The sequence below is a fragment of the Ascaphus truei genome, chromosome 19 (assembly GCF_040206685.1).
Source record: "Ascaphus truei isolate aAscTru1 chromosome 19, aAscTru1.hap1, whole genome shotgun sequence".
NCBI classification, from domain to species: Eukaryota; Metazoa; Chordata; class Amphibia; order Anura; family Ascaphidae; genus Ascaphus; species Ascaphus truei.
The window spans coordinates 32,068,330-32,088,094 of NC_134501.1; the positions used below are offsets into that span (position 1 = coordinate 32,068,330).

The 19,765-nt window shown below is 42.0% G+C and overlaps 1 protein-coding gene across 1 annotated transcript in view; it reads right to left on the reverse strand.

Annotated features, from left to right (window-relative positions):
* LCAT (lecithin-cholesterol acyltransferase) overlaps positions 1-19,765 on the reverse strand; it is a 79,838-nt gene that overhangs the window by 37,795 nt on the left and 22,278 nt on the right. Inside the window, exon 2 of the mRNA XM_075577092.1 lies at positions 7,419-7,575. Coding sequence (XP_075433207.1) covers positions 7,419-7,575 — 157 coding nt within the window. The remainder of the gene's footprint in view (positions 1-7,418; positions 7,576-19,765) is intronic.

The following is a 19,765-nucleotide window of genomic DNA, read 5'->3' on the forward strand; positions in this document are numbered from 1 at the left end:
TGGTATGCAGGCTTATGACGCCTTTGGCCAAAGGGTTAACTAAATAACCAATTATTATTATTGAAGTATTTTACTTTATATGTTTTGTCATTTGGATGCAGCATTGGGCACCCCCTGTCTCTTGTTATATACAATTGCCACGCTCAGTAGCTCTCTGGTTGACATAAATATATATTCACTTTGTGGTGGGCGTGGGAGTTTGAGCTTGCTGGGTATCTGTGTTAACCTATGTCTCTTTGGAGGCTGTGGCACCTCCCCCCAGAGCTCACTCCTCCTCCTTCACCCTTTTAACTTGGAAGGTCATTTCACTTGCTGCAGGACCAAGACCCATTATGGTTTCCCCTCTCACAGAGGTAAAAGGAAGGGTTCACAGTGTAGTGTAGGACCTGCATTATTTTGGTTATACCTTGACGTTGGTATGCAGGCTTATGACGCCTTTGGCCAAAGGGTTAACTAAATAACCAATTATTATTATTGAAGTATTTTACTTTATATGTTTTGTCATTTGGATGCAGCATTGGGCACCCCCTGTCTCTTGTTATATACAATTGCCACGCTCAGTAGCTCTCTGGTTGACATAAATATATATTCACTTTGTGGTGGGCGTGGGAGTTTGAGCTTGCTGGGTATCTGTGTTAACCTATGTCTCTTTGGAGGCTGTGGCACCTCCCCCCAGAGCTCACTCCTCCTCCTTCACCCTTTTAACTTGGAAGGTCATTTCACTTGCTGCAGGACCAAGACCCATTATGGTTTCCCCTCTCACAGAGGTAAAAGGAAGGGTTCACAGTGTAGTGTAGGACCTGCATTATTTTGGTTATACCTTGACGTTGGTATGCAGGCTTATGACGCCTTTGGCCAAAGGGTTAACTAAATAACCAATTATTATTATTGAAGTATTTTACTTTATATGTTTTGTCATTTGGATGCAGCATTGGGCACCCCCTGTCTCTTGTTATATACAATTGCCACGCTCAGTAGCTCTCTGGTTGACATAAATATATATTCACTTTGTGGTGGGCGTGGGAGTTTGAGCTTGCTGGGTATCTGTGTTAACCTATGTCTCTTTGGAGGCTGTGGCACCTCCCCCCAGAGCTCACTCCTCCTCCTTCACCCTTTTAACTTGGAAGGTCATTTCACTTGCTGCAGGACCAAGACCCATTATGGTTTCCCCTCTCACAGAGGTAAAAGGAAGGGTTCACAGTGTAGTGTAGGACCTGCATTATTTTGGTTATACCTTGACGTTGGTATGCAGGCTTATGACGCCTTTGGCCAAAGGGTTAACTAAATAACCAATTATTATTATTGAAGTATTTTACTTTATATGTTTTGTCATTTGGATGCAGCATTGGGCACCCCCTGTCTCTTGTTATATACAATTGCCACGCTCAGTAGCTCTCTGGTTGACATAAATATATATTCACTTTGTGGTGGGCGTGGGAGTTTGAGCTTGCTGGGTATCTGTGTTAACCTATGTCTCTTTGGAGGCTGTGGCACCTCCCCCCAGAGCTCACTCCTCCTCCTTCACCCTTTTAACTTGGAAGGTCATTTCACTTGCTGCAGGACCAAGACCCATTATGGTTTCCCCTCTCACAGAGGTAAAAGGAAGGGTTCACAGTGTAGTGTAGGACCTGCATTATTTTGGTTATACCTTGACGTTGGTATGCAGGCTTATGACGCCTTTGGCCAAAGGGTTAACTAAATAACCAATTATTATTATTGAAGTATTTTACTTTATATGTTTTGTCATTTGGATGCAGCATTGGGCACCCCCTGTCTCTTGTTATATACAATTGCCACGCTCAGTAGCTCTCTGGTTGACATAAATATATATTCACTTTGTGGTGGGCGTGGGAGTTTGAGCTTGCTGGGTATCTGTGTTAACCTATGTCTCTTTGGAGGCTGTGGCACCTCCCCCCAGAGCTCACTCCTCCTCCTTCACCCTTTTAACTTGGAAGGTCATTTCACTTGCTGCAGGACCAAGACCCATTATGGTTTCCCCTCTCACAGAGGTAAAAGGAAGGGTTCACAGTGTAGTGTAGGACCTGCATTATTTTGGTTATACCTTGACGTTGGTATGCAGGCTTATGACGCCTTTGGCCAAAGGGTTAACTAAATAACCAATTATTATTATTGAAGTATTTTACTTTATATGTTTTGTCATTTGGATGCAGCATTGGGCACCCCCTGTCTCTTGTTATATACAATTGCCACGCTCAGTAGCTCTCTGGTTGACATAAATATATATTCACTTTGTGGTGGGCGTGGGAGTTTGAGCTTGCTGGGTATCTGTGTTAACCTATGTCTCTTTGGAGGCTGTGGCACCTCCCCCCAGAGCTCACTCCTCCTCCTTCACCCTTTTAACTTGGAAGGTCATTTCACTTGCTGCAGGACCAAGACCCATTATGGTTTCCCCTCTCACAGAGGTAAAAGGAAGGGTTCACAGTGTAGTGTAGGACCTGCATTATTTTGGTTATACCTTGACGTTGGTATGCAGGCTTATGACGCCTTTGGCCAAAGGGTTAACTAAATAACCAATTATTATTATTGAAGTATTTTACTTTATATGTTTTGTCATTTGGATGCAGCATTGGGCACCCCCTGTCTCTTGTTATATACAATTGCCACGCTCAGTAGCTCTCTGGTTGACATAAATATATATTCACTTTGTGGTGGGCGTGGGAGTTTGAGCTTGCTGGGTATCTGTGTTAACCTATGTCTCTTTGGAGGCTGTGGCACCTCCCCCCAGAGCTCACTCCTCCTCCTTCACCCTTTTAACTTGGAAGGTCATTTCACTTGCTGCAGGACCAAGACCCATTATGGTTTCCCCTCTCACAGAGGTAAAAGGAAGGGTTCACAGTGTAGTGTAGGACCTGCATTATTTTGGTTATACCTTGACGTTGGTATGCAGGCTTATGACGCCTTTGGCCAAAGGGTTAACTAAATAACCAATTATTATTATTGAAGTATTTTACTTTATATGTTTTGTCATTTGGATGCAGCATTGGGCACCCCCTGTCTCTTGTTATATACAATTGCCACGCTCAGTAGCTCTCTGGTTGACATAAATATATATTCACTTTGTGGTGGGCGTGGGAGTTTGAGCTTGCTGGGTATCTGTGTTAACCTATGTCTCTTTGGAGGCTGTGGCACCTCCCCCCAGAGCTCACTCCTCCTCCTTCACCCTTTTAACTTGGAAGGTCATTTCACTTGCTGCAGGACCAAGACCCATTATGGTTTCCCCTCTCACAGAGGTAAAAGGAAGGGTTCACAGTGTAGTGTAGGACCTGCATTATTTTGGTTATACCTTGACGTTGGTATGCAGGCTTATGACGCCTTTGGCCAAAGGGTTAACTAAATAACCAATTATTATTATTGAAGTATTTTACTTTATATGTTTTGTCATTTGGATGCAGCATTGGGCACCCCCTGTCTCTTGTTATATACAATTGCCACGCTCAGTAGCTCTCTGGTTGACATAAATATATATTCACTTTGTGGTGGGCGTGGGAGTTTGAGCTTGCTGGGTATCTGTGTTAACCTATGTCTCTTTGGAGGCTGTGGCACCTCCCCCCAGAGCTCACTCCTCCTCCTTCACCCTTTTAACTTGGAAGGTCATTTCACTTGCTGCAGGACCAAGACCCATTATGGTTTCCCCTCTCACAGAGGTAAAAGGAAGGGTTCACAGTGTAGTGTAGGACCTGCATTATTTTGGTTATACCTTGACGTTGGTATGCAGGCTTATGACGCCTTTGGCCAAAGGGTTAACTAAATAACCAATTATTATTATTGAAGTATTTTACTTTATATGTTTTGTCATTTGGATGCAGCATTGGGCACCCCCTGTCTCTTGTTATATACAATTGCCACGCTCAGTAGCTCTCTGGTTGACATAAATATATATTCACTTTGTGGTGGGCGTGGGAGTTTGAGCTTGCTGGGTATCTGTGTTAAACTGAATGGGACTGCCAGGAACCCTTGCTGTGTTAATCCGATGGGCCATTAGCCTCTGCAGAAATGTCACTGAAATGTACCCAGTATGTACCCAGCATGTAACTGGGTAGTTTAAGGCAAGTTTTAGAATACTTGTTGGCTCTTCTGTATGTAATTATTTATGTAGGGCCATTAGTGTACATAGTGCTTCATAGCAGTAATACACTTTACAATCATATAAATAACAAATAATACAAACAACACATAATGGGAATAAGCACTGCAGACATAAAAAATAACATTAGGAAAAGGAATTCCTGCCAATCTAATTTGTAAGTAGAAAGAATGAACAAAGACACTAGGAAGGTGTTCTGCTAAGTGTGTCTGCAAGGGGCGGTCAATGTATGAAGTGGATAGTATCAGCCATGGAGCTACTAGGGTTGCTAGGTGGCTTCTCCAAAAATACTGGACTCAATGGTAAAAGGTGCGTCAGGTCACTATGTCCAGGGAGGAAAATACTGGGCACATACATGTCCAGTATTACAGTACCTCTCATTTTTTACTGGACAGAGTATCCAAATATAGAACAGTCCAGTTCAATTCCGGACACCTGGCAACCCTAGGAGCTACTCGTATGCTTCGTTAAGGAGGTGGGTTTTAAGATAGGTCTTACCGGTGGATAAAGAGGGTACAGGTCAGATATTGAGGGCAAGGGCATTCCAGAGGTGTGGGCAGTGAGTGAGAAAGGTTTAAGGCGGGAGAGGGCTTTAAATACAAAAGGAATAGAGAGAAGACATCCTTGAGCAGAACGCAAGAGTCGGGGTGATGTATAGCGAAAAATTAGGGCTGAGATGTAACGAGGGGCAGAAGAGTGTATAGCCTTAAAAGTGAAGAGGAGAATTGTGTGTGGTATATCTGATTTGATAGTAAGCCAGGTGATGGATTTCAGCAAGAGAGACACTGAGATAGATTTAGGAGAGAGTAAAATGATCAGCTTTAGGATAGGCAGGAGCATTTAGGATAGATTTTAGGGGAGACCAGTGAGAAGTAGGAAGACCGTAAGGCAGGAGGTTACAATAGTCAATACGGGAGAGAATGAGGGCCTGTGTCAGAGTTTTAGCAGTACAGCAACAGAGGGAAGTGTGTATCTTTGCAATATTGCAGAGGACAAAAACGACAGGCTTAGCAACATTTTGAATGTGAGAGGAAAATGTGAGGGAGCCATCAAATGTGACCCCAAGGCAGCATGTGTGTGATAGTGGATGTATGATCATGCTTCCAACAGTAATCTAAAAGCAGGTAGTAGGGCTAGGTTTGGGAGAAAGTATGAGGAGCTATTTTTGACATGTTAAGTTTGAGTCGGCGGAGGGCCATTATAGCATAATATAGCAGATAGATATTCAGAAACTTTGGTCTGTACAGTAGGTGTAAGTACAGTAGAGATGTGTGAATTTTTTTGTCGGACTTGGATCCGCAGCGGATCGGACGGTTCTTTTGGTCCACGAATTTCAGAGGATCAATCTCAAAAAGGGCGATTCGTGTTTTGCGGATTTTCTATTTTTGCCAATATACACAGCGGATTTAGCAATCCATTGACGGAATTTTAAGATTCCGCCCAGTTGCGGATTGGATTCTACAAATCTGTCAATGAATTGTATTCAATGGCGTTTTTTGATTAATCTGCGTGAATTAAAACCAACCAAATCCGTTTACGGATTTTACACTGTGAAACGAATTTTGAGTGGAAAATGTGATTAACGGATTTGGGCGGATTCGTCCATCTCTAAGTGTAAGCTCAGAGTTTGAAAAGTAAATTTGTGAGTCCTCAGCATAGAGGTGATATTTGAACCCAAGAGATATGATATGGTCTCTTAGAGAGAGTTTGAAAAGAGAAAAGAGAAGAGGTCCCAGGGCAGGCCCATGGGGTTCCACCACAGAGAGATCGATTGAGGAGGAGGTTTTGTCAAATGAGACAGTGAAAGTACGATGGGAGACATAAGAGTAAATCCAGGATATTGGTTTGTTACGGATACCAAGAGTATGGAGAATGTGAAGAAGAAGTGAGTGGTCCACAGTATCAAAGGCTGCAGAGAGGTCGAACAATATGAGCAGAGTATAGTGACCTTTGTCTTTGCAGCATGGAGGTCGTTAGTTCTTTTAGTGAGGGCTGTTTCAATGGAGTGAGCAGTGCGGAAGCAAGATTGTGGAGGGTCTAGGACAGGGGTCTCCAAACCTGTCCTCAAGAGCCGCACACAGGCCAGCTTTTATGGATATCCCTGTTTCAGCACAGGTGGCTCAATCAGTGTCCCAGTCAAGCACTGAGGCACTGATTGAGCCACCTGTGCTGAAACAGGGCTATCCATAAAAGCTGGCCTGTGTGCGGCTCTTGAGGACAGGGTTGGAGACCCCTGGGCTAGGAGAATAGGTGAATATAGGCTAAACTATATTTGATTATTTTAAATCAACTTGATGAACTATGCACACTGTTCTTTGAATTTACTATACAATTGTTAAACAGGTTGCTCTACTGCCGGAAAATGATATGATCCAATAAGGTTGTAATGGGTAGGGAAGTAGAGGTGGGAGTTTGGGATAGCAAAGAAAAGGTTGAGACAGCAAATGGGTCTATCTAGAGTTGAAGCCTGTGTGACTCCCCTCTCTCTTCCCTCTGGCAAACTAACACAAGACCCACCTACCCTACCTAAGTTTGGGTTATTATGAGTTGCTTGTAAAGGGTGATTGGTTGTATTCTTGTTTGTACATTATATTGTATAATTTGTATATTTTTTTAAAAGAGTGGGTATTATATATAATTTTATAAGAATGAGGATAAAGATTACAAACAAAGTAAATTAAATACAGTTAAAAATAAAGGGTGGTTAAATAAATATGTCTCTTTTTTGGCATCTTAGGGGGGGACTGGTCAGCTAGGCCCAAGTGATTGGAACTTAACCGTGTTTAAGTGTGTCTTTCCAGGTGGTTATTGTTTAGTGCTCTGTGTAAATCACTGAGTCAGGTACAGCGGTGAGCTAGAATGGTTGGACTGGCAATCAGAAAGGATGGTAAAGTGATCATGTCCAGGTTAAGAATCCTATTATGGTTTCAGATTATTAAAAGCTGTCACCATTTCTACCCATAATATGTTGTTGTGTACTATTCTGGGGGTGTTTCTGTGCGGGAACAGAGTGACTTCCTGGGTCCAAAGGTCCTGCATTATTTGTCTCTGGGGAAGACCTTCCTATCTGAGTCAGTGGATTTGGTATCAGAAATTCTTTGCTTGACTAATTATCTAGAATATTTAATTACTTTTAATAACAAAAAAGGTTGTGACAATCAGAGCCGTTGCACACTCACATTTACACTGACAATAGCATTTTGGGAGTATGCTCCTTCTATTCTACCAAGTACATTACTTTGAAAGACAATCTTATGTCAGATCTAGATTATTTCCCATTCAACATTTGTCATGTTATACTAAACCATTATACCTGATATTATCTATCCAGCAGTCTACTCCTAGGGGCAGGAACATGTTCAGGTTCAACCACACTGTGAAGTAATCGTCAGTCTTTAGATAGCACATCCAGTTCACAGACTCTTCTTTGTCCAGTTTGGCTTCTAGTTGGTTTCCAAAGCATCCTGGTACTGTAGAACATTGTAAATATAGGAAAAAAGACACATGAGTGCCACAGCTAATCAGTGCTTAATAATTCTGCATATTTAATTGGGTATTATATTTTATATCTTGATGTATCGCACAGTACAAGGGAGTCAGGCAGAGCAATATTGTAAGCATACATTTTAACGCCACCTTCTGCCATTTGTAGCTGCTGACCCATAATATCAGCACGTGATACATACACACTACACACACATTAATAACATATAGACTCTGAAACCCAGACAAACACACAAATACATTAAGGCTGAGTCCCCGGTGTCTGCGGCTGCGACGGCGTGCACGGCGCACAGAAGGTACGGCCCTCCATGGGGTCGGCCCCAGTAGCTGCCTGCGCGCCGTGGCACAATGCGCAATGCACAGCCACATTTTAGCAAAGACAAGAATTTTGTCTTTGCTAGTGGAGATGGAGCGTTGGCTACGTCACGGCAGCGGTTCAGCCAATGAGGACAAACCACCCGCGTGACATCATGGCTGCGCCCCCGCCACCCTTTCCCCCCTCCTGTTTCTCCCCCACCCGTTTCCCCCCCAACCTGTTTCACCCCTGCCCCCAATCCCGATTCCCCCACCCCTCCCCAGTTTTCCCCCTGCAGCTCCAGCACAGACCGCCGATCGTGGCTTTCAAACATGCACGTGCCGCCAGGACACCAGGCGCGCATGCAGCAGCCAACACCGGGGCCATAGCCCAAGTCTAAGCTACAGATGTAGCCAGACTTACTTTTCTTGGTGCCGCAAAACTACAGAGTGTAAATCCCCGGCATTTATTTGCAATCTGTGGCTCAAAGATATTCAGTGCGCCACCTGCCGGCCACACCTACTGAACTGCAATAGCAGAAATAACCGCACAATAATTATGCCGGCTGACCGTAGCCGAGTCTCAGACGAGCCTTGGACAGCAAAGTGTTCTCGTGGCTGCCATATCGAGGTCATGGGGACAATAAGACTTGCTACATCTGTAAGACACTGATACATAATAATGATATACACATATCTGCAGAAGTGCACTCACACACTCACAGCGATACACACAGACGCACACATGCTCATTTACAAAGTTAAAGCCCTGGATTGTGGAGATGTTTGCAAGCCCCCTACTAACCTTTGGAAGCCATCTTCCATGCTATATTAGCCGTAGGGGATAATGAGCCAAACATTGGATTATACAGTATCATGTTGTAATAAATGTAGACTTTCTTTCTACCGTTTCCTTTTGGTATGCCCTATTTGTATGTTTTTGCAATGCACTACATAATATCACCTTGGCCTGGGCAGTTTCCTGTTGGAGGTACCTGTTTTAAAGGGTAATACAGAATTTTGTTGAATATTTTTGGGGTTTCCATGGTGCTTGAACAAAACTAACCTACTTTCACATTTTTACTCTTCTACACACTCTACATATCAAATCTCATACTCAAGCTACAAACATGCAACATTAAAACCATGCCTTGATCATGCTTATCCTCACCATAAACACTCAAAATAAAGTAAATCATTATCCCCAAAAGACACAACACTGGCTTACTGAGAATTGTAGAGCAGGTGATGTGGAACTAAAATTTCTAGGGAGCTTCAAGATGCCGTTTAAAAAAAAAAAAAACGAAAGCAAATCTATTCAATATGTTCATCAATACAATCTGCACACTGACAAGTGATTAGCCAAGTTGCAGATCAATCCGTTCTCCTGTAATCGATCGCTTTGCGTGGTGTTATTTAATTCAGTTATTGCTGCAAAACAGTACCCACGATGCAAAGTTCTGCGTGGAAGATCATGTGACCAGGCTGTTACTAGATACAATTGGTGCAATGCCAGAGAGAGGGCAGGGCTCAAATGCCAGAGCCTGTTTCAGAAGAGGAAGAGGGTGTGACTTTGTAAATGGTTTCTATAGAAACAAAAATGCTTGCTACATTAGAATAGAACTAAATAGAATTTAAAAAATATGTTAAAGTGCCTGAGAGATAAACAGCAACAGGGAAAAACACAAAGGCAAAATCCACACAGCTCTGTAATGTCTCTTAGGGTGATGTTAACCTAACGCCATGTTAAGACTAACAGTGTATTGTGTATCTTCAAAGGACAGAACGTTATGCGATGTCTTCTCCTGTAAAGAGTGTAGCTTTAACTATATTAGACGTTGGTAAAAATGAAATGCACATGGTATACAAATGAGGCGTTTATAACATTGCATAGTCACAAAAGTCTGTTAAGGGTAACACAGGGGATGACAGAGAAGCCCAATGCTACATCCAACATGACAAAAATACACAGTAAAATACTTATATATTCTCTTGAAAAAGGGCCATTTAGTTTAACCCTTTGGCCAAAGCGTTGTAAGCTTGCGAGCCACGACAATAGCACTCCATCTTGACACTTATATACATATATATTGTGTGGGGGTTCAGGGGATCCCAAAAAGAGCTTGCTGGGGTTTTGTGTTCTGTTAAGGGTAACACAGGGACTTAACTTTACATTAAATAGGTTAGAGCTAAAACTGGCACCATGACCCTGAAATAGGGCTTTCACAGAGTCTGGATAGCTGTAACACCACCACTGTGAGACATGATTCAACTAACGTAGCGTCCTTTCCCGCTCCTATTTCAGGGTCAGGATAGTAGTAACGTGAAGACTGGAATAACATCACGTTATGCTACAGCAACATGATGGTAATCCAATTCACAGGATATGTAGTTCATACATTGGTTTGAACCATGTAAACTCATGCGTTACGAGTTAGTACATACGTTAGTTTCTGTTTTACAGTAGGTAATGTCACGTTATGAGCCCTGATTTAACCGCTGTGTGGATCTGGTCCTTAAACCAACACTAAAGTAAATCAACTTAAAAGTGAGAGAGCGTTGTTGAATCAATTAATAATTAGATGTCTGTAACCGTGGATAGTGCTGCTAATCTCTGTGCTGGTATTGCTGTCATGTATAAGCTCACATAACATAGAAATATACACATCTATACCTGGTGAAAGGGATATGAATATTGATATTTGACCATTCTTTAGACTATTTTTAATGACTTTCATTCATTTAATTTTCAGATTGTTTTCAATTATATATCTTTAGAGTATAGCCATTCAAATGGTAAGTGTACTGAAAACTGCATTGTATATTATTTTCTATCCTTTAGGATATGCAAAATATTTTATGATGTTGGAAGGACAGTTAGAATCCCAAAAGCAAGGGAGGGGACATGCAGTCATTGTCTTTAGAAATGATTATGGGGGGAAATTGCAACATTGTTTACAAAGTAAACTGGTACCGCTTCTCACATCTCTTACTGAGCCAGAAAATAATGCAAAGTCGTAGTCACTATACTACTGCCTACTATTAAGTAATATCATATTAATTGCCATACAAGGGCAACACATATTTTGCAAGCAAGACTGTTAGTTCATTGAATACAAAGGATATCGTTTTGCTGATCAGGGACAATTTCCTGAATGACACGTTCATTGACATGATGCTGATGGTGATTGGCCATTAGGCATTCTTCACTTATACAAGTGTCAGTGAGATTATGGTATTGTAAGGATTGGGCTTCGGTCCCGCCCCCGTGATGCATCCAGTGACGAGACGGGTGACGCACCTCACACCGGGGTTGCGCACGGGTGCTGTGTGGCCAGGCGTGAAGACACCGCACGGATCAGGCTTAGTCCCCGCCTCTGTGATGCATCCCGTGACGCCACGGAGAATCTCCCTCGCGCACCTACACGCCGGCGTCGCATTACCAGGGACACGCATGGGTTTAAAACCTTTTACCTCATATGACCTCCTATTACCCCACACCTGTGGCACACTCCGCCCCTGCCTATCAATGCACTGAGTGTGTGTAATCACAGTCACAGTCTGGTGCAGCCCTACCATTGGCTGCTCCTCCTTTGTATGCTCAGCCATTCCTGTTCCAAGTTGGCTGAGCATAACCTTTGTTTATGTAACTAGTGCTTGCCTCAAGCATCCTGCTGCCTTGCCTTGTGATTCCTGCCTGCTGCCTTTTTATTGAACCTGACCTATGCTTCTACCTGGACCTCTGCCTTCTCTGACCCTTGACCTTAGCTTGTATTTGGACTCTCAACTTCTGTACACCTGGACCCCGGCTACGCACAATGACCATTCGACTTCTCCAACCCCAGACCATGGCGAGTACCACGAACATCCGACTTCTCCAACCCCAGACCACGGTGATTATCATGACCATGCTTACCTCTCCTACCCTGGCTACACGACTACAACTAGGCAATCCGGACGTGGTTACGCTGTTGTTGGTCGGTGTATTCTAACATCCCCACCTCAGCCTTGCAGTCCCGTCCTGTTTGTGGTGAGCACCCTTTACAGGTATAAGCATACATAGAATGCTCTCAAACACCAGTTCTTATAGATAAGTATAATTATAAAGCCCTATATTTTTTTTTTTTTTAAAGTAATCCAAAATATTTTATGAACAATTATTAAACTAATTACACCATCTGTATTTTCCCATAGCACACCTTGGATGACAAGCTACTAGGGGCGTAGCCAGGATTTTGCCGAAAGTAGGGCATTTTGTCTTGGTGGTGGGGTACCAAACTTAGTGATTCGTGCTTCTCACCGCTGGAGGCACCTGAATTTGTGCTAATGCAGTTGCCAGGGGACTCAAGGTGCAGGATTGGACCTCAGTGGCCAGAACTGCAGAGCACAGGTGAGGGCTAAGTCAGAGTCACAGGTAGGGGTCCAAGGCAGGAACACAGAATCCACAGAAACAGAGGGGGTGTGGGGGGCTATGGCAGGTACTGGGACATTAGCAGGGAAATGGCACAGGAACAAAATGGGACACGACTAATTACAAGCAAGGGCGTTTTATTAACACTGACTAAGGCAGGAACAGGCTATGGCAAAACAGGCATAGGCAGAAAAAAAGCTTAGGCATGAATGAGTCTTAGAACATAAAACAACGGCAAAAGTAATCAGAAGAAAGGAAACTATAAAGGCAGGAAAAGTCAGAAGACCGGTAACCACAGGAGCAAGGTTGATGATCAGAAGAAAAGCCGCCCCATGTATGAGCCGAACTCACCAGCAAAAAGCTAGGTAAAAAAACTCTTTATTAAACTACTTAAAATGCATACTACATCCACAGACAAAGAAGAACCTCCTCCAACGCGTTTCAAGCAACAACTGCACTTTCTCAAGGAGAACTAAGAGATGACAGACAGAGGAAATATCAGAGCAAACAGAAGCAGCAGCACACCCAGTAGACGAACATGGGAACTGAGAGATGGAGACAACTATATATGTCCCTACTGTACGTTTGATTTGGCATTGATTTTATTGAAGGTACTAGAATAGGCCCCACTGAGTATAACATGCATTATATATACACAGACAGTGAAATTTACCTGCATGACACACTGACACTAAGCATGACCCTTTCAGAACATGCCAATTGTTTTCTGTTATGCATTAAAAACATTTTTCATTACATAGTTACATAGTAGATGAGGTTGAAAAAAGACATACAGTATGTCCATTGAGTTCAACCTATGTTAAATTTAGACGATAGATACTTATCCTATATTTGTACAGGCATACCCCGCATTAACGTACGCAATGGGCCCAGAGCATGTAATGTAAAGTGAAAATGTACTTAAAGTGAAGCACTACCTTTTCCCCACTTATCGATGCATGTACTGTACTGCAATCGTCATATACGTGCATAACTGATGTAAATAAGGCATCTGTAACAGGCTCTATAGTCTCACCGCTTGCGCACAGCTTCGGTACAGGTTGGGAGCCGGTTTGCTGTTCAGGACGTGCTGACAGGCGCATGCGTGAGCTGCCATTTGCCTATTGGGTGATATGTCCTTACGTGCGAGTGTACTTAAAGTGAGTGTCCTTAAACCGGAGTATGCCTGTATTTCCAGTATTTTGATCCAGAAGATCATGATAAATGTTAAAAATAAAATCGCCTCAAAGTTAATATTTTTTTGGCCCTGAATCCTTCAAAAATTGCATTGGTATTAATCTCTTTCATGGAGTTGCCGTGTGCGCATGCACTAAATTCTGTGTATCGGAAGTGACGTCATTGTCGGGTGTTACCGGTGCATGTGCAGACGTGGCCCCGTCACCGCGCTCTTGTGCATACGAGGCCGTTGTCGCGTGCATGCACAGACGTGGCTGTCGCCTCACGCATGTGCAGACTCGGCTGTCTCCTTAATGTATCAGTGTGACACTAAATTAACTCCACAGTAATGACAGAAGCAAACACAAATGAAACATGTCAACTATTCTAAATCTAATGAGTTTTGAGGAATCTTTGATATACTAAAATATGTTGCTGTTTTTTTTATTATTCCCTTCCCAAACTAGATTCTGGTATCATTAATCACTTCTCAGCTATACGGACATTGCAAAGCATGCTCAGTATTACAGCGCAGTGCAGGACACACATTGCATTCTCGTTTAGTCCAGAAACAGTTAATTATTGTAGCCCTTACAATAACAGCATATAGGAATTCCAAATGTCAATAGCAGTCTCAGTCCAACTAATAGGTGCTTGTCTCTTTATCTTTGCAAAGAAAAACAACCTGGACAGCAGTGCAATAAACATACTTGCTTTTGATAATTGCTTGAAAGATTATCAGGTTGCAGGACTCCGTTGAGTATGACTGCTTTACAGCTTCCTTCTCTTTTATATAACATACACTCTGCCAGACAAACCCCCTTTTTTACCAGGAATTAGTTAGAATATATTTCAGAGAGAATTCCACTTTTTCAAAGATCTCAGAATGCCGAATTACTGTACATTTCTATTTTACTCCCAGTCAGAGTATACAGCAAAGTTATAGACATATTCATCGAATAAACATCATGCCATGTACTGCATGAAATAAAGATGGGGTGTGTGCTGAGCACGCGCGTTGTAAGTTAAACTTCTTTGGGTTTTGTCACTGAAATTGTAAATTGAATGAAAGACTTTTGAGAGTAGAATTACAATTTTAGTGACAAAACACAAAGAAGTTTAACTTACAATGCCCGTGCTCAGCACACACCCCTTTTATAACTTGTATTAGAAATAAAATGTCTTTCAATGAAATTATCATTTCACAATTGATGAAACACAAGCCCAGTGAGGAAGGTGTTATGGCAAGAGGTGAGGAAGGGGTTGAGACAGGAGGTAGGGCGAGGGTGGGGGGAGGGTGATAAAAGGATTAAAACAAGAGACGAGAGGAGAAAGAGGTTGAGGCAAGATGTGGGAGAGTTGAGGAAGAGATTAAAGCAAGAGGTGGGGAGGTAGATGGGGTATGAGTACTACCATCCCCTGGAAGGCAGGTTGCAAGTCTGATGCCTCCTCTGATGTTGCGGTGCCTACAACTGATTGCTATTGAACCATGGGACATGCTTCCCTCATCCTTCTGTCCCTGCTTCTCTGGTTTGCTTCATACATGCCAGAAAAGTGGAGGGAACATTAGTTAATGTAAGGGAGCATCTAAACACTTCAGCGACCATACTCTGCCCTGGATATGCCCCTGCTAGCTACCTACAGTATACACTGATAAACAAAAACTCAAAGCCCATTCGAAGGACCACTCTAATAGAAAGTACCAGTGCATCTTCACAATGAGGCTCATTACCACAGTGGGAGTGGGGATGTGTATACGCTACTCACAAACTCTATGGAGTATTTTAAAGCACACCAACAGTAGTACCAGACGCACCACAATATACAAGGATGTGCTGAGCTACAGTAGCACTGGTTCTAGTTAGAGATGTGAGAACTTTTAGCTGACGTTTGCTCTCTTTTTGCTCTCAAAATTTGCTCTCTTTTTTTTTAACATTCTTGGGAACTTTTCATAAGTTTGCCAAATCAAATTCACAATGACTTTTCACATGAACCCAAATTAAGGTTAAATTACCCTTTATATACTCCTATATTTTAAACATCTGGGGAAATTGCCAAAATTGGCAAACGTGAAAGTCCTCAAAACGTCCAAGATAATGCGAAATCTTCAAAAGATTCACAAAAACTTTTAGCGAAGCACATTTGAAGACATTCGCACATTTCTTGTTCTCCCTTCCATATCCAAGGTCGCTGGCATGGGACATCAATAAATCCAAAGCTGTATATCACCAACAGTTACGAGTTGAGCTAAAGTTATAATTCACTATCAAATCCTATTTCCTGCAATTAGGTTTTCAACCATGCATGGCTAATTGGCAGATGCACACACAGTGTCTTATTTAAAGGATTTTAGATGATTTTTGTGAATTAATGTGAAACTTCCAAGGAATTTGAGACTGTTTGCAGCTTGAACTAGTTAGCACTAGGTTTAAAAATGCGAAACTTACTTTCAAAATGTTCACAGCCTATAGTAGAGATACTGTAGGATGTACTTTCATTGAGGACTCAGGTAGTCTATAAGGCTATACTGTGGATGGGGTATGCGAATAAATGATTCTTTTTGAGGAAATAATGAAGGGATGAAACGATTTAATGCTGGGCATGTCCAAAACTTTTATCGTATTGCTCTTATTCAATATGTAACATTTGAACAGAGTTCAATGGTGCATACAAATAATTTAATTTGGATTTTAAAAAAACGTTGACGTAACTTCCTGGATACCCTGTTTGTTAATGTTCAGTCAACTATTTATTAATCATTAGTCCATGATTCTAAAAGGTTATCTCTGGGATCAAGGCACCTGAGATTTTTGAATGACGAAAGAAAATGGGAGATCAATAGGAAAGAACAGTTTATAGCAGTTCACAGCAAACATTTACCCCTCGTCAATCATCGCCGCTACAAAATAGATATTTAGTGACAATGGACTGGCAAAGGGATTCAAAGTCCAAAACAGGGTTGTTTCTCTGCTACAGTATATTTGTTTACTAGGGCAATGTGAAATAAAGAAAATATATCTTTAGTACGTATGTCACAGCTTACTTTTTTGGTTGACAGTTTTAATGGTGGACTCAAAAGCTGACTTCCATTGTCTTTGTTGGGTTAATGAACACTTTCAGACAATAGGTTTTGGGCTTATTGAGCACAATTTGTACATAAATACTTAATGTATGTAAAGCAAATTTATTCACACAATAGCTCATGCCATGTATTTTATCAAAAGGAATTCAGTACCTTCCTATTGCACATACTGCACCGACACACTTTATTCGAGCAAATACCCGGTATGTACCTGGCAGATACCTGGAATGCGCCGCTCCTCACCTCTGACAAGCCCCGTTGCATTTGCCTTCCCAGCCTGGGTTCATGCCTGGCTGATGGGCGGCTGATCTGTTAAATGATAATGATTAGGATTTAATAGGCTGCAATGCTTCGCGTGTCTACCAGATGGCATAAATTCATGAATTGTAATGCAGTATATATATATGTAGTGTGCAGTATTGCAGCCAACGGGAATAAAATGCTTCAATCCCTGCCGGAAAATAACTCAATGCACTCGGGCAGAAAACAGTCACAAACCTCAATACACCCAGGTATACCCGAATTCGTGGGACTAGCCGTGCTCGAATAAAGTGTGTCGCCAGTGTATACAGTATGGAAAATTATGGAAAATTCATTTTTATTATGGTGTTCAGATAAAATAATTTATTAAGGCCACTGGATAGATAAATCCACTTTATCCTTGTAGTAGAGTACGTGTTTATTTGAATTATGTTAATGTTCCAAAGCTCCATATTCGAGAATAATAGAAGCCACTTTTGCAAGCATGTGCAGTACAAGGACATTTTTCATTCGGACAGAGAATAGATATACATTATCATTAGTACAACACAACGATAAAGAAAATAATACAACACTAAGCAACTTTTGAAAATTAAACACAAAAAGAGCTGTGAAGGGACGAATTAAAAATACATCCTACAACATTATTGTCCTTTGTTCAGGAACATACTCTGGAAACATGATTTTATTTTTATATTGAGACATCCTCATGAATAGCCAGTATGGGTCATATGGGCTAAATTTTTGAGCTCCAGATCCAATGCTAATACCATCCTAGCCCCTGTCACTAGTTTTAAATACTTGGGCATATGGTTTGACTCCCTTTACCATTTGGGTTTCACATTGATACCCTGACATCCAAAACCTATGCTAATCTAGATGTACTTTATAGGAGCAAATACTCCCTAAGGCACGTTCTATAGGGCCGTGCGCGCGCGCGGAATTTTAGTCTTTCTATACAAGGGCTGCGCGCACGGCAAGGAGAGGGGAGCCGACAGACAGCGGCAAAGATTTAGGAAATTCATCTTTTCGCGCTGCTACCAGCTCTGAATGTGTGTGTGTGTGTGTGTGTGTGTGTGTGTGTGTGTGTGTGTGTGTGTGTGTGTGTGTGTGTGTGTGTGTGTGTGTCTACACAAATGTAATAAATATATTATTTCTACCAATGTTTTTTTTTTTTTAATAAATAATAAATTACACATACATACACAAACACTGTATATTCAACACTGTATACTCACACAGTATACATACAAAAAGCATGCGGCATGTGCACGCGCGGCCACACGCTGTATATAACAGCCCTAAGTCTGCTGGTCAGAAAGCGCATCGCACAGCAGATGCTGATGCCAATTACAGACTATGGGGACATAGTACACGTCTCGGCATCCCAAACTCCCCTTAGCAAACTTGATACCCTCTACAATTCAATATGCCGTTTTGTCCTCCAATGCAACTACAACACACATCACTGAGAAATGCTCAAAGAACTAAACTGGTCATCACTTGAGTCTAGGCGCAAAGTTCATTTTTCCTGTCTTGCCTTTAAATACTTTCTGGACAAGCAAACCGTCTATCTGAACAAGCTCCTCACCCCTACCACATGCAGCAATTATCAATTGAGATCTGACTCAAAAAAAATGTTCATGGTCCCAAGGCTCAACAAAGTATTTGGCCGCTCCTCCTTCTCTAACCATGCATCCCAAAACTGGAACAATCTAACGGAGACTCTCACATCCACCACCAGTCCAAGTTCTTTCAAAACTAAAGCTGTCTCAAATGTTAATCTGGTCTGTAACTGTTACATACGCCTATAATATATATTATCTCTAACTGCGCATGTAATGTCTTGTATATAATGTATAACCCTGCTCACTTTATGTAACTATGTATTTGTCATCATAACTCTATGCCCAGGACATACTTGAAAACGAGAGGTAACTCTCAATGTATTACTTCCTGGAAAAACATGTTATAAATAAATATTATCATGTAGTACCGGGCAATAAGACACTTTCTGATGCCACTTAGTAAATATGGCCCTATGTACCAACAAATTGGGTCAGATCCCATTGATGTGACTTTTACCTCTCTTTTGAGTATCTTTTTGGACTCTTCCAGTATGTAGCCTTGTGTTATCCACATTGTTGCAGGGTACATGCAACCACACAAGCGGGTTCTCTTGAAAAGGCTTCTTTATTGAGCCTTAAAAACATACAGCACACAAAAATAAATAGCTTCTCTTCAGCAGACAAAACAAAGTAGCTTCTCTTTAGCATAGAAACCAAGGCAGCTTCTCTTCAGCATGCAGGACACAGACAGTTGATCACACATGTACTTTGAAAAACAGACCTTATAGCAGTAATCTCTTCAGTATTTCAATCCTGTCTCCAGACCAGCTAGCCTGCATGTGTGTACAGCCTGGGGGTTTTAAAACACCTTGATTAGGGAGCTGGGGTAAGACTAATTAAGCAGCCCTTCTCAACTGAAACTTAACCTCGTCACTGCTGCACTGCAAGCCTAAATATAGGTTTGCCAGGTATATGGCTGGTGACGTTCATTCACCCTGTCACATTCCTCCCCTGTTAGTGTGTGGCTGGGGCCACGCATTGCTGAAGCCCGACCGTCTACCCCTTCTCTAGAAAAGAAGTCAGCATTTGCATTTTCTTTTCCAGGCCTGTGCTGAATCTCAAATGAGAAGGGTTGGAGGGCCATATAACACCTGGTCAATCTAGCATTGGAGTCCTTCATACTATTTAACCACTTCAATGGAGCATGGTCCGTCACCAGAGTAAAATGGACTCCTGCCAAGTAATGCCTGAAAGCCTCTATTGCCCACTTTACTGCGAGGCACTCCTTCTCAATCACTGCGTAGTTTTTTTCCCTCGGGAACAATTTCCTACTCAGAAAAAGGATCGGATGTTCCACTCCCTCA